We start from the raw sequence: 19,925 nt of genomic DNA, 5'->3' as shown, positions 1-19,925 counted from the left end.
CGTTGGGAACTGTGGATTGTCTCTTGATTTAAGGGGCTAGAATGACTGTGATGGAACCACTCAGCTGTTGGGGGGATTGGGCCTATGTTGTAAAACATGTAGACGATGCTTTGCTAAGTTTAATGTCTTGTCAGACCAACTGGTGTGACTGGAGTGTAGAGGCTCAGTTCAGGCATGTGATAGGATCACAGATGTCTGAGTGTTCTTTCTTTCCTTGGGAAGGAACCATGCTGCCCTGAAGCTCCTGAGTATGGGCATCCAGTGATTTCCCTCCTGTTCTTCTCCCTTCCTACTGTGTCTCCCCTGGGGTGGGGCACAAGGGCAGCAGGGCTGCTATCTTCAGAAGTGTTCCAGTGGAACCCCACTCCTGATACTAATCACGCTCAGTGGGGGCCTGCTCCGGCTTCCGCTTCTTCACGCTGCTTCCTCTGAGCGCTCCTGTCCTCTCTCTGACGCTGCTTCCTGACCTTGACTCTGACCAGTCGCTGCGGGGCTTTCCTTTGTGCTTGATCTAACCATGTGGTGGAACGATGGAAACGGAACATGGTTCTGTCAAGCACCGCGGAAAGCACCGTGCTCTCCTGCAGCATGGCCCGCCACCGCCGCCACCACCGCTGGACACCTCTCCTCTGCTCTGGAGCACCGCAGCCCACCACCTGCCAGACCCACCTCTCCCAGTCTCAACTCACCAAGGGCAGGAGGGTAGGAGTCTCAAAGGATGCAGATACAGTGGGAAATGGGTCTGGAGAAGCACCATGGGGCCCAGCTAAGATCTGTATCCACATCTCTTTCACAAAATGGAGTCACCCTCCCCCAAATCTAGTCTAGATGCCAGACAAGGAGTAATAACTAGGTTCAAGCTCAGAAACTACAGTGTCTCTTCTTCCATTGGAAAGGAACGAGTAGTACCCAAGGCATATGCCCCATGGTTTCATGGGAGAGTCCCAACGCAAGGTCATTTTTCCAAGTGGCAGCTAACCCAAAGGGGAATTACTACTACTTGTGACCCCCTGCCCCTCCCACCACCACCTTTATTGGTATTCACTTTATTTGAAAGGAATGTGAGCTTGAGAATGGGTGAAACTCATGTGAGTCTGAGACTTTGGTTTAACCTGAGGTTCCTTGTGAACCTCACTCCCATGTTTTATGAAAATGCTGTCCCTGAACCCCATGAAACCTAAAGTCCAGTGTGTTTCTGTGACCTGCAAAGCACAGTTAACATGGAGGTGCTGGGTTCCTCACCTGGTGCTAATTCTGTTTCAGGGGAGGGGAGCGTGTGTGGATGTGGAAACCTGCTATCTCTGATAATAAAGAGAGGGATCTTGGCACCTCTTATTTTGCTTGTTTCTTGATAAATCCTAGACCCAGTGTAACCAGAAGATTGTGTTGTTCATTCCTATCCTGGAGTCTTTGTCCTATCCTGCAAGAGAGAGCTAAGGTGGGAACCTTAGCCCAGCTCAGAACTAGAAGCTGAGCCCTGGGCCCCCATCATGAGGTGTGACTCTTATTACTGCCTCTATCTGAGGTTACCCCTCAGAACCAGGAGCCCAACCATTGCTGAGTAATTTTTTAACATACATTGAGTGCTTGCTATAGGCCAGGCAGTGAACTGTTCCACATTATTACCTAGTTTAATGTTCACAAAATCTAAAGTCCCATTTTACAGGTGAGGATATTGAGGCTCAGAGAGGTTAACTAATTTACCCAGGGTCATCTGACTCCAGAGTGGCTGAACTGTCCTGCTGTAGTACCCACCTTCCCAGCTGTGGACAACCCCATTCCCTTGAATTAGAAAATTTAAAAACCTTGATTTGATAGGGACTTGAAATTTGGTTAAACTCTCCCTTTCAGACTTTCATCTGTTAGTAGAAAGAACTTGAGTAAGCAAGCATTATTCAAATGGCTCTTCCTCTCCAGCATGGACATACAAAGATCCCATTTAACGCAGAGCAAATCCTTGAGCCTGGAGAAGTTCCCTTTCCTACCTTACAGAGAGGGGCATTCTGAGGCCCTCGGCACTGCCCCCAACATGGCTGGGACCAGGCCTCTGGGAGTGGGTCCATAATGGTGCCCTTCCATCAGTGCTTTACTGGCCCCACAGCCACAGGCTGTGATGAGGCAGTGCCAGCCTCAGACCGTGGGTATTTCCCTCTGTTTTCAGGCAGATGGCTGCACTCGTAATAGACTCCAATGGGGATAGCTTACTAGGACAGCTCCCTGCCCAACTGGTGACCAAACTCCTAGTAAAACAGTTGGCATCTTCCAGCCACTGGCAGCTGGTCCCCCAGCCTTGCCCATGAGTGGATGTCTGTGTGCCTGGCAGTGTTCTCCTGAATCATTCATCACTTATGACCCTTTGCTTATTCACGTCACTGTCTTTTCAAGCTGATGAGGCCTGACAGGCCTTATGCTCCCCCCAATTCCTCTTTCTGCTTCTTTCCTCCTTTCCTTTATTCCCCTCATCTTAGGGATATTGGGAATAAGGGAGGAGAGCTCTGGACATATGAGTTAGCAAGGTCATGATGATCAGATAACAATGAATTTATGACTCCCAGTTAGCAAACTGGCTGCCCAAAGGGTGATACAAAATGCATACTGTTGATGGCAGCAGCCATCCTGGACCTGGTGCTGGTCTCTGATCCCAACCCAGCCAAGTCCATTCAAAGCATGGGAGCGCGTGGCTCCCTACCTGTCCCATACCCCTGGTCATCCAAATGTGACAAGTGTTCCTCCTGGGAAGTGGCTGTAGGGCAGGGATGTATAATAAAATTGTGTTGCTATGAATTTCTACCTCCTACCCCGACCCCCCGACTATTAAAGCTTGTCTGTGATCACATACCAAGTGTCGTTGTTCTGAGCTGCCTGCGAAAGGGGAGGAGGGCTCCAGGGGCAGGAGCAGGCAAGACGCCAGATGACATCAGCTCTTCCAAGGCCGGTTTCAGCGAGGTTGAGTTTTATGGCCCTTCTTCAAATCCTCTGGGATCCCTTCTGTCTGAACTCACCCCAAAGAGAAGAAGCAACAGCCTATTGCAGTTGGTCCTCTACTACTAAGTATTTCTGGCAGTGACAAATATGCATTGAGATTGAAATTGACTTTTAAAGCTCTGGAAAAGTTAAAAATACTTTTGGGTAGTTATGAGCATTAGGCATAACAAATGGCTCCGAGAAACCCTGGGTAGTTTTGGTAATGAAATATGAAGTGATGGAGATGGCATTTCGGGCTGGCTCTGACTGGGGAACGAAGTTTTTCGGTTATGTACATACGCCGTTATTAACATTTCTGGCTCCCACTTCTATAAAATATCACATTCCGACCCCCTTGTTATTACAAACCAGGGCAATAACAAAAACAGCAGGGGAAAAAATGCTGGAAAGAACACATTAGTCCATCGAATCTAATTGCAAAATCATTTCATTAAAATGGGTCAGCGGCTCCATTGCAGAGGTCCACCAGTTATAATCTAACTATACTACTGAGAGCGATTCCTGCTAACTACAGGCTGCTCTCACCTTGATTAAAATGAAAATGCATTTAATAGGCGGCTGTCCCCAGCCACAGCCCAGCCGGTGCACGCCTTCAGGCTCATCTCCTTGAAGAGCAAACTCTGCTTCCTCCTGTCTTCCTGCCTTTAATCAGCAGTCAGGGTTCCTTCGCTTTGCAAGGATCCCAATATAGACACGTTGTGAAGGAAAAATCTCTGTATGTGTGTGTAATGCCCCTTCGTGCCATCACTCTGTGGATCCACTGGTGCAGAGAACAAGAGAAGGTAGTCATCTAACAGGATTTGCAAAATGAAATTTGCCCAGGACTCGGCATGCTGATGGGTCTGGAAGTAAATGGTGCAGGTCAAAGTTACCAAGTGGAACGAAGCTGGCAAGCTAAGGGCAGGAGATTTGCGTAATACATTGAACCAGGAAGCCACTGGAATAACTGGGGATGTGTCCACAGATTTTGCTCACACAAGCCTAGGGGTAGAAGAGGAGATGGAGGAACGGGGATGGAGAGAGAGCAGAGAAGGAAAGGACAGGTCTAGGCTTCTGACTCCCTGTCTTAGGTAGGTAGTATCACTTCAGAATCAGAGACCCACCAAGTTCACTCTCAATCAGGAATTACCACAGGGATCTCATACGAGGTGTGCACAACTAAGACGGTGGAAGAGATCTGTGTCCTGCCCCACCATAGCCCACTGTGGAAAAATACTCCATTCAATCCACCTGCACCAAGTCTGGCTATATGATCATTCCTACAGGGACCTGGGAAAACCTTTGGGGAGAAGCACGTCTGCAGCAAAACATGTTAACCACGTGGAGCCAGGCAGGAGCCTGCCCAGACTGAGTGACCTGTGGGCCTCAGTTTCCTTGCCTATAAAATAGAGTTATCCTAACCTCAGAGTGTTGCAAGGATTAAATGAGATCATTCATTTGAAATGGGAAGAATAGTGTCCGGCTCAGTATATGTTCAGTAAATGGCCACTGTTACTGCTAGCTACACTCATGTTTTCACAGCCTCTGAGCTGCCAAATGTTCTGCCAGGTTGTAGGAAAAAAAAAAACAGTGCTAGAGTCACAAGCATCCATACAGCTCCTGAGGTTCTCCACCTCCTTAATCTTATTTTCATCTGTGCAACAGCTCCTGGAAGATAAAGGCAGTTATTTGATTCCCATTTTACATGGAGAGACTGAGACTAGTAAGTTACCAAGGCCTGAACAAGCCTGTGCTCCCTTCTGCTAAAATCCATGAAAAGCTAATGCTCCTAATGCAAATAAAACCACCAAGTTGCCTCACCTAGTGGAGCAAACAAATAATGTTTACATTCTCTGAAACACTTCTCAATACTCATGTAGAGGACACACAGGTGCTCATGACACCCCACTTGTGCATTGGACCAATGTGGACCCATCTCTTGTTTTGTGCCTCGCATCGTGCTAGTGAAATGTTGAGGGTGACAGGATGAAGGACACCCGGCCCCATCAATAAGCTTATGTCTGGTGGGAGAATCAGAGCTCCCTCAGTTCCCACCAGCATGATTCAAGGTCTCACTGAAGTTTGCCCAGGCGCCCGGGGATCATTTGTGATCATTGAGGCAACTCCCCGAGGCATCTCCTCGGAGACACCACGTCGTCAGTCCCGTTACCATTACTGTGCAACTTTGGGAGAAATTCCTTTTCAAAAAAGCAAATCTCAGCTCCAACTTTTAACTCATCAGAACTCGCCTTTCACTATAGTTACATAGAATGTGCTCTGAAAAAGAGGCCAAATCTGACCCTCAGATACATTTTGCTCATCTTCACGGTATTTTAAGTTGGAATTTATTACCAATATTGTTTATATGGATTCTCTTTTAAGAAACAAAACAAAGCAACATCAGGCAACCCTGAGCCAAATTTCCAAGTATTAAGGCTGGGGCTCCAATTCCCCAGGTTCCCAACCCTCATTGTTGTCTTCCCAATCTTACAGCCAAGTGTCGATGGTCATTTGTTGCTGTGTGCTTGGCCTGTACTCATTTTATTACCTGCTGGGGTAATAAAGGCCCCTGAGTTTGCAACCCCTTCCCATAATTTGTCCCTACCCCTGGCATAGTCCCCATCAAAGCATCATCAAAACCTTGTAATTTGGATTTTCTTTTCTTTTTTTTTTTTTGAGACGGAGTCTCGCTCTGTGGCCCAGGCTGGAGTGCAGTGGCCGGATCTCAGCTCACTGCAAGCTCCACCTCCGGGGTTCATGCCATTCTCCTGCCTCAGCCTCCCAAGTAGCTGGGACTACAGGTGCCCACCACCTCGCCCGGCTAGTTTTTTGTACTTTTAGTAGAGACGGGGTTTCACCGTGTTAGCCAGGATGGTCTCGATCTCCTGACCTCGTGATCCACCCGTCTCGGCCTCCCAAAGTGCTGGGATTACAGGCTTGAGCCACCGCGCCTGGCATTGTAATTTGGATTTTCATGAACATTTAGAGGGTCCATGAATGATAGGAGTCGTGGAGCAGGTAGTGCCCCCTCCCCAAAATTGTAGACTGAATTCTGTACACTGAATTCTGTGACCCCCAAAAGCATAAGGGCCCACAGATCTTGAGCCTGGTCTCCCTGAGGATGGTGATGAATAACAAAGATCCATGGGAAGGAGGCAGTAAGGCTGGGGGCAGGGAAAGCACCAGCAAGGTGGCCATATAGCGAAGGCGATGCCATGTCTGTTAATTGACCCCTAACGCCCCCCAACTCATTCACCCATCTCTGTCCCCCACCCCCACTACCCACAACCTGGGGCTCTGCATGGAACTCGGGTGACGCTGACATCCCCTCTTTGGCCCCTCCCAGGCTCTGAGGATTACCGCAGCAGGTTCAGCAGTGAGTGCTTCATGGACCTCATGTGCCCTGAGAAGTGCCGCTGCGAGGGCACTATTGTGGACTGCTCCAACCAGAAGCTGGCCCGCATCCCAAGCCACCTCCCTGAATACGTCACCGACCTGTAAGTCCAACCTCGGCATGAACTCCCTACTCCTCCCCACACACCAGTCACCCAGAGCCAGCGTGGGCAGGGTCTCCTGGAGGTGACCCCTTCCTGGCTCAGTCGTGCTTCTTGGCTGTCTTTCTCATACTGGTCTGAAGGCAGATACCCAGGCATCTCCTGTGGACAGCTTGCTTGCAAATGTTCGCTCTACACATATTTTCTGAACACCCACTGTGAGCCGGCATCATGCTAAGCCCACCAGTTTCTACAACAGAGCAGAGCAGGTAGTCCCTGCCAGCCCTTATGGAGCTTACAGTAAAACCAGAAAGTTGGGTGCTAAATAAAGAATTGTAGCGAAGTGAGAAAACAACTAGAATGATTAAATATATCTGAGCCTCTAATTAGCCATGTTAATAAAGGGATCAGTGGGTTTATAAAAAAAAAAAAAGCTAAAAAATTATAGCAGGGCCAGGCATGGTGGGTCATGCCTGTAATCCCAGCACTTTGGGAGGCCAAGGGAAGAGGATCACTTAAGGCCAGGAGTTCAATACAGGGCAACATAGCAAGATGCCATTCCCCTACCCCGGTCTCTACACACACACACACACACACACACAAATTTAACCAGCTGGGCATGGTAGTGGCATGCACCTGTGGTCTCAGCTATTGGAGAGGCTGGGGCAGGAGAATCACATGAGTCTAGGAATTTGAAGCTGCAGTGAGCTATGATCATACCAGTGCACTCCAGCCTGGGCCACAGAGTGAGACCTGGTCTCTGAAACAAAAAAATTTTTAATTAAAGAAATTTTTTTTAAAGTTACAGCCTCGTGGAGGACAAAAGCACAGCACGTGGGGACCGACAGACATGGGCTGACACCTGACTCTGTCAGGCTTCCTAAGATTAGGCCATTTGTTCCTCGGATCTGAGACTCAGTTTCTTAGCTGTCAAGTGGGGGGGATAATTAATGCCTACCTCCTAGGGTGGTTGGGGAGACCAAGAAAGAGAATGCAAGCATGGAACTCATCTTGAATCCTGGCACGCAGTAAGCCCTGGATGAGTGGTAGTGGTCTTCATTATTCTTATTGTTGTTGTTCTCTCTAACTTCACAAGTCATCAGAGGAAACAGCAAGGCCCCTTTCCCTGCCCTGCTGCTCTCCCTGAACACCTGTGAAGTTCCCGAGCTGCTCCGGGTAGAGGGAAGTACTTAGGAAGGAACTGAAGGGCTTGGAGGATTGGGAGACCCTGGAGAAACCTTCCTGGGGGTTTTAAGTTGTCATTGGTATGTCCACAAAATGAAAACAGATACTTGGTAGTTGATGGGTGCTGAAAACAATGCATGCCCACACGGAGTACTCAGAAAGTCCCCTACACCCCAGCCAAAGGAGGCTTCCTCCAGGAGAAGGAGGAAGCAGCACTGCATATGCCTCCCCCACCTGCTGGGCCCCTCTGTCGATGGGACTGATGTCAAAGCTTCCAATGGCTCTGTGGACCTTCACTGAGTGTGAGGTTCAGGTGCCAATGCACCCAAAGCCATGGGGGTTGCCAAGAGGGGCCCTGTCCACAGTTAACCTACCACTCATCTTCTTGCTTCCTACACAGGCGACTGAATGACAATGAGATATCTGTTCTGGAGGCCACTGGCATCTTCAAGAAGTTGCCCAACCTGCGGAAAATGTAAGTCAACTTCAGGAACTTAGCAGCAGCCTCTGTTCTCTAGCCAGAGCCTGTGTTCTAGACTAGAGGAACCAGGGGACCGGCCTCTCCCCCAGCCTCTGCTCCAGCCCCTCCCAGCCTCCTCCCAGCCTCCTCCTCAGCCCCGCTGTGGCCTCTGTTAAGAAACAAGACATGTAGACACAGACCAAAGTGATGCTTCATGGTTTTAGTTGAGTGTTATACAGAGCAAGCATTCCACACCATCCCTGACCCCGCCCTGGACCCTCTGCTCACCCTACCCCTACACCCCATCCAACAGCTACCCCAGGGCTGGTGGGTAGGACTCAGGTAAGAACTAGTGATGTGGCACAGGTGTCTAAGGTCTATGCTATTTGGCGATTTTTGTGTGGTGACAGTTAAATGTCTGTTTTCAAATGGTATCATGGGTGATACACATCAGAGTGAACATGCCAGCAGCTTCCCACAGTGGGTTTCCGTCTAGGAGTCCATGGGTCTGACCATGCCTTGGCCTAGGCAAGGACCTACATGCCTATATTGGCTTCTCCGCTGCCAGAGATGCACATCATCCTAACTCTCTCCCTGCCTAACCCTGACTAGGCTTGGGCCTAGTCATAAAGGTAATGAGAACGATGTTGGTGCACCAGTAGAGTCCTTGTCCTGAGCTAGGGACCATGCTGCCTGCCTTACACGCATTTTCTCACTGAGTCTTCACCCACCCGTCCAGCGCTGGCTTCACAGTCCCCTTTGTGCAGGTGAGGAAGCCACGGCTCAAAAAGTTTCTGTGACTTCTCTAAGACCACACAGCTAATGGGTCCCAGAGCTGGCATTCAGACTTGGGTCCACCTGCAATCATGCTAGTGTGAGGCTGGCTTGCTTCTCCTCGTCTTCCCTTCCGGGCCCCCCAGCAGAGGTAGCAGCACAGAAGGGGAGGCTCTTTACCATCTCATCCCCAGGGGGGCACTCTTCTCTTTAGCCCCTCTCCCTTACCCCACCCCAAACTTCATGCCTCCTGGCCCCGGAGTTCAGGTCTGCCTTGAAAACCAGGGAAATAAGTCCATCTTCATGATTCATGGATTCCATATTTGAGAATTCGCTAAAATTTGTGTAAGTCCAAAGTCAAGACTCTTCATGCCCTTGTCATTCTCGGGCATGCACAGAACAGCAAAAAAAAAAAAAAAAAAACGGAGTCACCTACACCCATGTTCCCAGCTGGGGTCAAGTGAGGCCATGCTCTGCCTTCTTCTGTCACCTCTCATGCTGTCAGCCAGTGTCCTTTTGCATTATATTCAGTGCCATGTGTTTTGCATGTTTACGGTTTTTGTTGGTGATTTTGCTGTTTAAAATGCGCCCCCCAGACACAGTGCTGAAGGGCTGTCTAGCCATCCTAAGTGTGCAAAGGCTGTGATGTGTCTCCCAGAGGACATGTGCGTGAGAGCAGTTTTGTTACAGGCTTGAGTGATAGTGCTGCTGGTCATGAGTTCAACGTTATGGATCAGCCATATGTGTGAAATAAGGTATCTTTAAACAGAAGCACACATATAATAAGGTTATATGTTGATAGGTTGATTACAATGTGGAGACCACAGGCTCACAGGACCCTAAACTTGTATTTCCCCAAAGAGCAACGCTTTGGTATTCACTAATGCAGGGTTTCCAGCAACTGTGTACAACGTAACTACTGCGAGGGCAGCTTCAGTGTCCCTTATCTGAAATGCGTGGGGTCAGAAGTGTTTCAGATTTCAGATATTTTTGGATTTGGGAATGTTTGTGTGTACACAATCAGATGTCATGAGGCTAGGAGGCAAGTCTAAACACGAAATTCACTTAGTTTCATATACACCGTAAACACAGCCTGCCTGAAAGTAGCTATGCGATATTTTTAATAATTTTGTGCATGAAACAAAGTTAATGCGCATTGAACCTTTAGAAAGCAAAGGTGTCAGGTGTGGAATTTTCTACTTTTGGTATCATATCAGCTCTCAAAAACTTTTGGACATTCTGGTTAGGGATGCTTGCCTATAAAGAGAGTGGACTGTACCACCTTGTTTCTTTCTTGTTCCCCGTGCTCCCACCCATGCGTTCCCTGCAGACAAATAGGACAGAGGCCTTATAGGCCCTGGGCAGCATCTGGATCTCACTGGTGCTACTCAGATCGCTTTCCTTCCTCCCTCCCTGCCTGTAGCCACCACCTTGGTCATGGCTCCGGCGACTGCTCTGTAACGGGGAGCAGTGGAGAGCATGTTGGGGGGCCGGCTGAGAGAGGGCACACTTGGGTGAGGATCATGGCTGTCACTGGAGTCCAGTGCCCCACTAGCTTCAGGGTCCCAACACAAGCATCACCCATCACCTGGCAGGAATTTTTCTTTTTATTTCAACCCAGAGAAACGCACACTTCATTTTTAACCTGAAGACAGAAACTTACAGGCCTATGGGCGTGAGCAGATATTAAGATGAATCAAGCTGGCCAAGTGCATACTTATCTACTGAACAGGATCTGCTAGTGTTTGCTTCTGTGAAGAAATATGTACTCTCCCATTTGAGGTGAAACTCAAGCACTTTGAGTCTTTCATCCTCCCAGTTTTGATAGGAACATGAGTATAGAGAATATTTCTGTATGCCCGAGAAAACAACAGCACAAACACATAATAAGTGTCAACGAACTCCCAGCATCAGCAACCAAGCAACAAAAGGGAGTGGTGAGGTCTCTGGAAAAGTATGGGCCTAGATCTCATCAAAAGGGACAGATGTCACTCAGCTCATCCCAGTACTTGCCATGTTGGAATAAAGGTGAGGGCTGCCAAATGTTTCCACTTCTCGGGAGCTGCCACAAGTCCAGGTGTGGAGGGAAAATGGGCAGACAAGCCTGTGTGCGTTCTGAGTTCAGCTCTGCCCTTCCCAGCTATGTGACGCTAGGAATGTCCTTAGCCTTTCTGAGCCTTAGTTTCATCATTTACGTAATAGGAATAAACCCAGCTTCCTTATAAGTTATTATAAGGATCAGAAATATGAGGAAATAAAGATGAAAGACATGGCTGTGGTACCGGGGAGACAGGGTGCGGAAAGACAGGAGAGGGCATCTGAGTTGAGTGACCCAGAGTAGCTGGTTATATATTTAAAACAGAGGTTGCACACCCAGACACTTCCAGGAGCCTGGGAGTAGCACAAATATGGAATGTGGCTGCATGCAAGCCCATAAAAATAATAATAGCTAGCAGTGAGCACAAATTAAACACTTTACCCTGTACCAGACAGTACAGATATTAATACACTTAAACCTCACCAAGTAACCCTCAGGGGCTCTGAACTAACCCGAAGATGGAGAGAGGCCCCCTGGGTGGCCCTGGCTTTGCATTTTGTGGTTTCCTAGGATCTGCGTCATCATCAGTAAGATACTGCTCTGAGAATGTGATAGGGCTCTTAGAAAACCTCCATGCATTTGTTTTGTTTCTGGAGTGCTTGCCCCAAGCCGTACTTTCTGTCCTTCAGCTACTGCTGCCTGTAGTTGTGAGCGGTGCTTTGATGGATGGAGAGACGGCAGCAGCCAGCTCTTCTGGAAAATTCTATCCCTCTCTTTTTTACTCTCCTTCTGTTTTCCATTCTCCCAGCCTGAGGAAATCCAATTCACAAACCTTACAGTAATGTGATGTTAATTTTGCTCATTTAAAGAAACAGATGTCAGGAAACGGGAACCCTCCCACTTCATAGCTGCTTTAACTCATCTTCATTGCCCATCCCTTGTATTTTAACCCCCGCAAGAAGCTCGACTCTCTGGAGCATTCGGGTGAGTTACTGCTGCTGGAGAGCCTTTATCTCTCCTCCCGCGTCTAATTTAGGGGTAATTTGCAGTCTCCCCAGTGCATTACCTTCGTTCCTGGGTTATCCCAGACCAGGGCTACCAGGATTTATAAGAAAACTGGCCAAGTTAAAGGAGAGTCAGGCAGGGAGTGGAAATCCAGTCTGCGAGTCTGCTGTCTCAGACCTTGGGCGAGGGATGCTGGGAAATGCTCACTCCTGTTTTCCTGGCAGGATAGAAAGGAGAGAAGGAGAACGGGGTCATGCCGAGGAGCAGGGAGGGAACCAAGGCACCGACTGTTTCCTCCACACCTGCCCACAAGTGCAGGCATGGCCTTGCCCCGGGGCCTGGTCCCTCCTTGGGAAGAGGGAAGGCGGCCTACATTGAGCCCCCAGCTCTGTCACTTGCTGCAAGTCAGTCCCTAAGGGAGGTCTCACCCCCGGCATCGCTGTGGGTCTGCCCAGAGCGCAGACCAGGGACTTGGTGTGTGTGGTCCTAGATCCCCTTCCAGTGCTCTGGGACCTGAAGCAGTGCCTTCCTGCTCTGGGGCTCAGTATCTTCAGCAGTAAAATGGTCCTAGTCTATCTCTGAGGCCGCCAATTCTACCAGCTTTCGTGTGCTCTATGAGTTCACGGGCTCCACCTCCACCTGCGATCTCCTTGTTTGCAGAAGATGGTTCCCCATGCAAGGCTCTGAATAGGCTGTCTGCTTGGGAGGCTGGACTCTCCCCAGAGCTAGTATAAACACTGTCATCACCTTCAGCTCATCCATCTGGCCAGGGATGCTTTCCAGGGCCGGGCATTTTGATGGTCCACAGAAGCCCCCTAGCAACCCTGCTAGGGAGAATTGGGAACTCGCCGTGCTAATGGCTCTGCAGCATCTGCTTGCTCTTCTGATCTCTCGTGAGGTCTGTGCAGGATGTCAGCATGCAGCCTCGGACGGAAGGGCTGCTTTCAGACCTCAGGGGCAGACTCAGAAATGGCAGCACCGGCCAGGCACGGTGGCTCACGCCTGTAATCCCAGCAATTTGGGAGGCCGAGATGGGTGGATCACCTGAGGTCTGGAGTTTGAGACCAGCCTGACCAACATGGCAAGACCCCATCTCTACTAAAAATACAAAAAATTAGCAGGGTGTGGTGGCAGGCACCTGTAATCCCAGCTACTCAGGAGGCTGAGGCAGGAGAATCACTTGAACCCAGGGGCAGAGGTTGCAGTGAGCCGAGATCGCGCCATGGCACTGCATCCTGGGCGACAAGAGCAAAACTCCATCTCAAAGAAAAAAAAAAGAAAAGAAAGAAATGGCAGCACTGAGGGCTTGATAGGACCAAGCTCACTTTAAGCAAATACAATATCCAAAATCTTGAATTTTGAAAAGAAGTAATATCCACATAGCCAAAGAAATACTCACTTATGAAAGAAAAGGTTCAATGGAGTACATTTGATATGCCAGAAAACCTGGCTTCAAATCCCAGTTCTGTCAGCTACATGACTGCGAGCAAGTTAGTCAATCTCTCTGAACCTCAGTCCCATCATCCATAAAATGGAACAATATAATAAATCAGTCCGACAGCCATTGTTTTCAGGGTTTGATGTGGTTGTGTTGGTCAGATCCCTCATGAGGTGCCTAGTACATAAGGAGTGGTCAACAAGTAGTAACTGGAAAGCACCTGTTCATTTGTATCAGGGATCCTTAACTGGTGAGAAAGCTAGAAGTTCCACAAATGCCCTAGTCCTAAGGAGTGGGACATGCTTTATATTTTTCTCCTGCCTTCCTCTTGAAAATTAGTGCTTAGCGAGAATCTCTAATGAAGAGAGAAAATAAGTTTGAGAGCCACTATTTTAACTCTATCAGTCCCCCAGAGCGTTGAAAAGACAATTTCACAGAAAAAAACTTCAAATCCCATCCAGTCTACTTTTTTAAATTGATACATAACAATTGTACCTATTTATGGGACACGTGATATTTTGATACATGCATGCAATGTATAGTGATCAAACAGGATATTTAGGATATCCGTCACTTCTAACGTTTATCATTTCTTTGTGTTGGAAGTATTTCAAATCTTCTAGCTATTTTGAAATATATATTGTTGTTAACTATAGAGACACTACTGTGACTGTCACCCTATCAAACACTAGAACTTATTCCTTTTAGCTCCCCATTAACCAACCTCTCTTCATCTCCCCCAAACCTTCCCAGCCTCTGGTAACTGTCCTTCTACTCCCTACCTCCATGAGATCAACCTTTTTTAGCTCCCACGTATGAGGAGGAACATATGATGGTTGCCTTGCTGTGCCTGGCTCAATTCACTTAACACAATGACCTCCAGTGCCATTCAGTTGCTGCAAATGACAGGTTTTCATTCTTTTTGTGGCCGAATAGTATTCCATTGTGTGTGTATACACCACATGTTCTTTCTCCATTCATCCACTGACCAGGCAGTCTGTTTCACAAGGGTAGCCTCACCTGTGTAGGGCCGGGGTCCCTGCTCCCTGGGCCAGATGCTGAAGACCAAAGGTCAGGGAGCCCAAGACTAAGCTCCTTCCACCATCCAGTCCTCGGTCTCAGGGACCCCAAAAAGGCCCCAGCAGCTGCAGGGCAGGTCATTCCCTCGCTGTATCAAGACCGTCTGCTCTTTTTGATTCTCCCCTATTCTGTGTCTTCCTTCTAGAAACCTGAGTAACAATAAGATCAAGGAGGTGCGAGAGGGAGCTTTCGATGGAGCAGCCAGCGTGCAGGAGCTGATGCTGACGGGAAACCAGCTGGAGACAGTGCATGGGCGCATGTTCCGTGGCCTCAGTGGCCTCAAAACCTTGTGAGTGCCAGTGGTGGGGCCTGGGCCAAGACCCAGAGGGAGATGAGAGGGCAGGGGAATTAGAGACAGACTGTGAAGGCAAGTGGGACCTAGGCGCTGTCTCGGCCTGCTGAATCCCTCTCCCTCTCTTCCTGGAGTCAGAGTCATCAGATATTCCGCAGCCTTGGATGGGAAAGAATTTAGCATGCTGAACACCCTCCAGCGTATACACATACACCCAACGTAGTCACCCACTCTTGTGTATACACATATATAGATCCATACCCATGACTCCAAACATCTAATAAGGACCTCTATAAAACATGATACGTGCATTACATTGCAAATCCATAAACATATAGACAAACAGCACAGAATACAAGCCACACACATAGCATACAAAGCTGATAGCTACAACCACTTCTTGATTCTCTCTCTCCTCCCAGAAATACGTGTGCACCACCCTACCCAGTACCACGATATGGTGTTGGTATACATACATAGCTATGACATGTGCTTCCAAGAAAGCATGTCCAACAACAATGTCTACACATAAACATACACACAGCCCAGTAGGGCTCCAGTCCCTGTATCACAGGAACAGGACAAACCTGAGCAATATGGCTGGACTGAGCTGAGAATCGGCAAAAGCATCTCACCTAGACACACACACTCCCCACCGTGGCACCATTTGGGACAGAAAAGATCGTGCCTGTGCTCTCTCATCCCCACCCCTCTCCCTGTAGGATGCTGAGGAGTAACTTGATCAGCTGTGTGAGTAATGACACCTTTGCCGGCCTGAGTTCGGTGAGACTGCTCTCCCTCTATGACAATCGGATCACTACCATCACCCCTGGGGCCTTCACCACGCTTGTCTCCCTGTCCACCATGTAAGTTCTCCTGGGTCCACTGCCCACGCACTCTGGGGTCCCACTCTGCAGAGCGCTCTCCTCCCAGCTCCCTGTTACCTCTGGCCAAGCTCATCTATCCATCTGTCCACTTAAAACCTCGTCAGGCTTTCTGTATGTGCCAGGCATCGTCTAGGTGCTGAGGCTGCACACGCCCAGCCCCTCCTTCCTGGAGCTCACATCATAGTGAATTGACACAGAAAGCAGATCCGCAGTGATTTGAAAACCCAAGCTGGAAGGCCAGGCGTGGTGGCTTATGCCTGTAATCCTAGCACTTTGGGAGGCTGGGGTGGGTGGATCACCTGAGGTGAGGAATTCGAAACCAGCCTGACCAACATGGTAAAACCACTTCTCTACTAAAAATACAAAAGCTAGCCAGGTTTGGTGGCAAGTATCTGTAATCCCAGCTACCTGGAAGACTAAGGTAGGAGAGTTGCTGGAACCTGGGAGGCGGAGGCTGCAGTGAGCCGAGATCATGCCACTGCATAACAGCCTGGGTGACTGAGCAAGACTCCGTGTCAAAAAAAAAAAAAAAAAAATATGGGCTTTGCTGAGAAAAACTGGAACTGTATTCTGGAAGGCAAGTGGGAGTTAGCTGTTGAAGAAAGTGGACACTGCAGTTCCTTCAGAGGGAAGGGCATATGCAAGGGCCCTGTGGTTGGTTGCAACAGAGCAAATATGTGGGACTGAACATCTGCCAGCATGGTCACAGCACTGAATAAGGGAGGACATGACGTAAGGCAAGGCTGAAGAGGAAGCCAGGGTCAGGCCGCAGGACTGCTGTGGACCATCTGGTCTTTGTCCAGAGCACATTAGGAAGACTTGAACCTTAAAGTAGACCAGTAACATCACCAGACAGGGGTTTTAAAAAGGTGTCACTGGCGGCCAGGCTTGGTGGCTCACGCCTGTAATCCCAGCACTTTGGAAGGCCAAGGCGCGTGGATCACAAGATCAAGAGATCAAGACCATCCTGGCCAACATGGTGAAACCCCGTCTCTACTAAAAATGCAAAAATTGGCTGGGCGTGGTGGTGGCACACACCTGTGGTCCCAGCTACTCAGGAGGCTGAGGCAGGAGAATTACTTGAACCCAGGAAGCGGAGGTTGCAGTGACTCGAGATTGTGCCACTGCACTCCACTTCAGCCTGACAACAGAGCAAGGCTTCGTCTCAAAAAAAAAAAAAAAAAAAAAAAAAAAAAAAAAATTAATTAATTAATTTGAAAAAAAAAAACCGAAAGGTGCCATTAGCTGCTTCAGTGGGTATCGGAACCAGAATTAGAACCCAGCTTTCTGGGCACCTAAAGGAGTGCTCCTGCCCGGGTAGTGCACTGTCGTGGGAAGGGAGCCTCTGTGGAATAATGGGTAAGACTCTAGAGCCGTAGTTCCTAGGTTCAAATCCTGGCTGTGCCTCTTGTGAGCTGTGTGACATTAGGAAAGTGACTTCATCTGTGTGTTTCCATTTCCCTTCTGCATCATCTACCTCCTAGGATGGTTATGAGGATTGAATCTGGTGATGCCTGAAAACACACAGCAAGGGCCTCGGTGTAGAAAGTGCTCAACGCATGCGCGTTTTACAGCTGCTCATCGTATTTCCGTGTGGCTGTGTTATCCTTAGTCGCTGGTTCGTTGTCCCCTCTCTAACCTTCCCCGAAGACCCTTTGGAAGGCAGAAGGAAAGGCTGCTGCTGCACCTTCTGTTGCTGCCCTATGCCTATTGCACTTGGAATCAAAGCCGAAGTTAGAGGAGGACCTAAAGGCCAGCCCCACATCATCTGGCCCCTCATGCCCTGCCTATCCCCTCCCTGCCTCCATTCTAGCTTCACGGGGCTCCTCGCCATTTTCCCATGATCCCAGCCCACTCCCACCTTGGAACTTTGCACTCCCTGGAACACCCTCCCCCGGCCTCCCTCCCCCTGACCTCCCTCCCTTCCACTTTTGCTCAAGTGTCACCTGCCTCACCCTGCTCCACCCCTCTGCCATAACCCCAATCCCTCTAGCCCTGCCCCCTAATATTACATAGCACTAACCAAGTCCTAATATACCGTGTCATTTACTAACTTGCTGTTAATCATATATTATCTGCCCATCATCATATAAGATCCCGAAGGACAGGGATATGCGACTGCTTTGTTCACTGCTGTATCCTTAATGTTTAGATCTGTGCCAAGAGCATAAGCAGAGCCCGGCATATAATTGTTCAGTAGAGGAATGAATCAAATGAGTGACATCAACAGGAAGGGACAGTGGGTTGGGAGCTAACACCAATGAGCTGGTCCATTTTAGTCCATGTGTAGCCTCTTCGAGGTACCTCCACATTGGAAATCCAAAGATGCCTAAGATGCCCAGAGGGGCAGAGTCAAAGCATTCAGGGAACCAGCTCTGACCTGTGAAGTAACTTGCCCTGCTTCACACCTACTGAGTGTCAGAGCCTGGACTCCAACCCCGGAACAGCCACTCACAAGCCCTTCATTGCCATATCATCCTACGGCCACTCAAGGGCTGTCTGCCCCTCTTACATAAGCTCCCCAAGCCTTACTTTCCTCATGTGAGAAAAGGAAGACAATGTTACCTCCTTCCTGAGGTTGCTGTCACAGGTATGAATGAGACAATGGATTTATAAAGCACGTAGCATGGTCCCAGTCCTATAGTAAACACTCAGGAAGGGATAGAGGGATAGCTGCCAGCATCCCCTCATCTCTCCATCAGTCCCGTTGTTTCAGTCCACAGATGTATGTAAAGGGCTTGTGATGACATAACGGTAGTTTCTGGATATGCAGAGGCAAACAGACCCCACCCTCGTGTATGTAGAGTCCACAATGCAAGACGAGCGCAGAAACCAATCATTGCACACTCCCATGGGTGCTACGGGGAGAACGAAGGGTTATGTGGGAAACGATAGGATAGGGCTGAAGTGTCCCACTTGATATGGGGGACTCAGAGAAGGCTTCCTTGATGAAATGTTACTGAAGCCAAGAGCTAAAGAATGAGGAGAAGCCAGCCAGCAACCTGTAAAGATACAGGTTCCCAGCAAGGAGAGTAGCAAGTGTGAAGGCTCTCGGGGTAAATCTCTGCTAAAGACCCAAAGGCAGTTCACACAGCCAGGGCTCGGTACACAAGGGAGGGCATGACGAGAGACCACAGCCACATCCATCAGTGACGGGGGTCTGGAATGAGACCCTCGCAGAGACTGCATCTGGGGAAGAGCCTACGTTTCCTTCCTGAGACCTCCTCCTTCCCGGCTGGGAGAGCTGGGCTCTGGGCAGCAGATCCCAGGGCCATTCCCACAGTAGAAGGGTGGAGGCTAAGCACCCTTCTCTCTTCCTAGAAACCTCCTGTCCAACCCCTTCAACTGCAACTGCCACCTGGCCTGGCTCGGCAAGTGGTTAAGGAAGAGGCGGATTGTCAGTGGGAACCCTAGGTGCCAGAAGCCGTTTTTCCTCAAGGAGATTCCCATCCAGGATGTGGCCATCCAGGACTTCACCTGTGACGGTGAGAAGGCTGGGGGTCAAGGGCTGCAGGGAAGGCCCTGGGAAGGCAAGGAAGATGGCAGAGATAAAGGATCAGATACTCCCTGAGATCTGATTCCACTTTGCTTTGGGCACGCAGCTGGAGCTCTGGAGAGCTTTGCAGATCTGCTGCTAGCCCACATGGCTCCTTCATGCCAGTTAAGAGAAGGTGCCCACTTCAGAAGTCATTTTACTTCCATCGGTTAGAAATCTGTCATAATATACTGATTTCATTAAGACAAGACACTGCTCATTAAAATGAGATACTGCCATCTGTGAGAACACTGTTGTACCACATATACTAATCTGTCATGTCCACAGTGAGATTGGTGCCCCTTAAATGATATGGCATCCTTGTGGAGTGCACAACCTATACAACTGTACATGGGAGTCCTGGCCTCAGTCTTCCTCTCTGCATCATGATGAGACTCAGAGTATTTACTCATAAGAAACAGACTTCAAGAAAAGTCTTGTCACTGGCTGGGGATATGGATATCTGAGGTTTTGGTTCTCAGGATCCAAGAGGGTCTATTTATTTGCATAAATTCAAGCCAGCACAGTTCTTTACTTGATCAGCTTTGGGTTATCTAGAGACAGATAATTAACTGAGATTAAGGCGTAATGGAGGCTTGGGACACACTCACCACCCTGGAGGGACTATGTAGTTTTGGGAGGAGAGAAGGAAAGGAGAAAGAGGAAGGGAAAAGACAAGACTGCCCCCCTCCCCCTGACCACTCCTTCAGTCAATTGGGCTTATTCCTGAGCTGGTTATGGTGACCTCTTTCCTGTTACTCTTGCTGAGCCTC

General features: G+C 49.0%; 1 protein-coding gene across 3 annotated transcripts in view; it reads left to right on the top strand.

Moving 5' to 3' along the window:
- The window catches only part of SLIT3 (slit guidance ligand 3), a 669,050-nt gene that overhangs the window by 541,319 nt on the left and 107,806 nt on the right, over positions 1 to 19,925 (top strand). For all 3 annotated transcript variants that reach the window (XM_017849419.1, XM_017849421.1, XM_017849420.1), the window contains 5 exons: positions 6,311 to 6,461; positions 8,044 to 8,118; positions 14,584 to 14,727; positions 15,453 to 15,596; positions 18,939 to 19,102. In XM_017849419.1, coding sequence (XP_017704908.1) covers positions 6,311 to 6,461; positions 8,044 to 8,118; positions 14,584 to 14,727; positions 15,453 to 15,596; positions 18,939 to 19,102 — 678 coding nt within the window. The remainder of the gene's footprint in view (positions 1 to 6,310; positions 6,462 to 8,043; positions 8,119 to 14,583; positions 14,728 to 15,452; positions 15,597 to 18,938; positions 19,103 to 19,925) is intronic.

This window comes from Rhinopithecus bieti, unplaced genomic scaffold, assembly GCF_001698545.2.
Source record: "Rhinopithecus bieti isolate Rb0 unplaced genomic scaffold, ASM169854v2 scaffold_30732, whole genome shotgun sequence".
Lineage (NCBI taxonomy): Eukaryota > Metazoa > Chordata > Mammalia > Primates > Cercopithecidae > Rhinopithecus > Rhinopithecus bieti.
The sequence above is the reverse complement of the archived record's forward strand: the minus strand, read 5'-3'. Positions and strand labels throughout refer to the sequence as shown.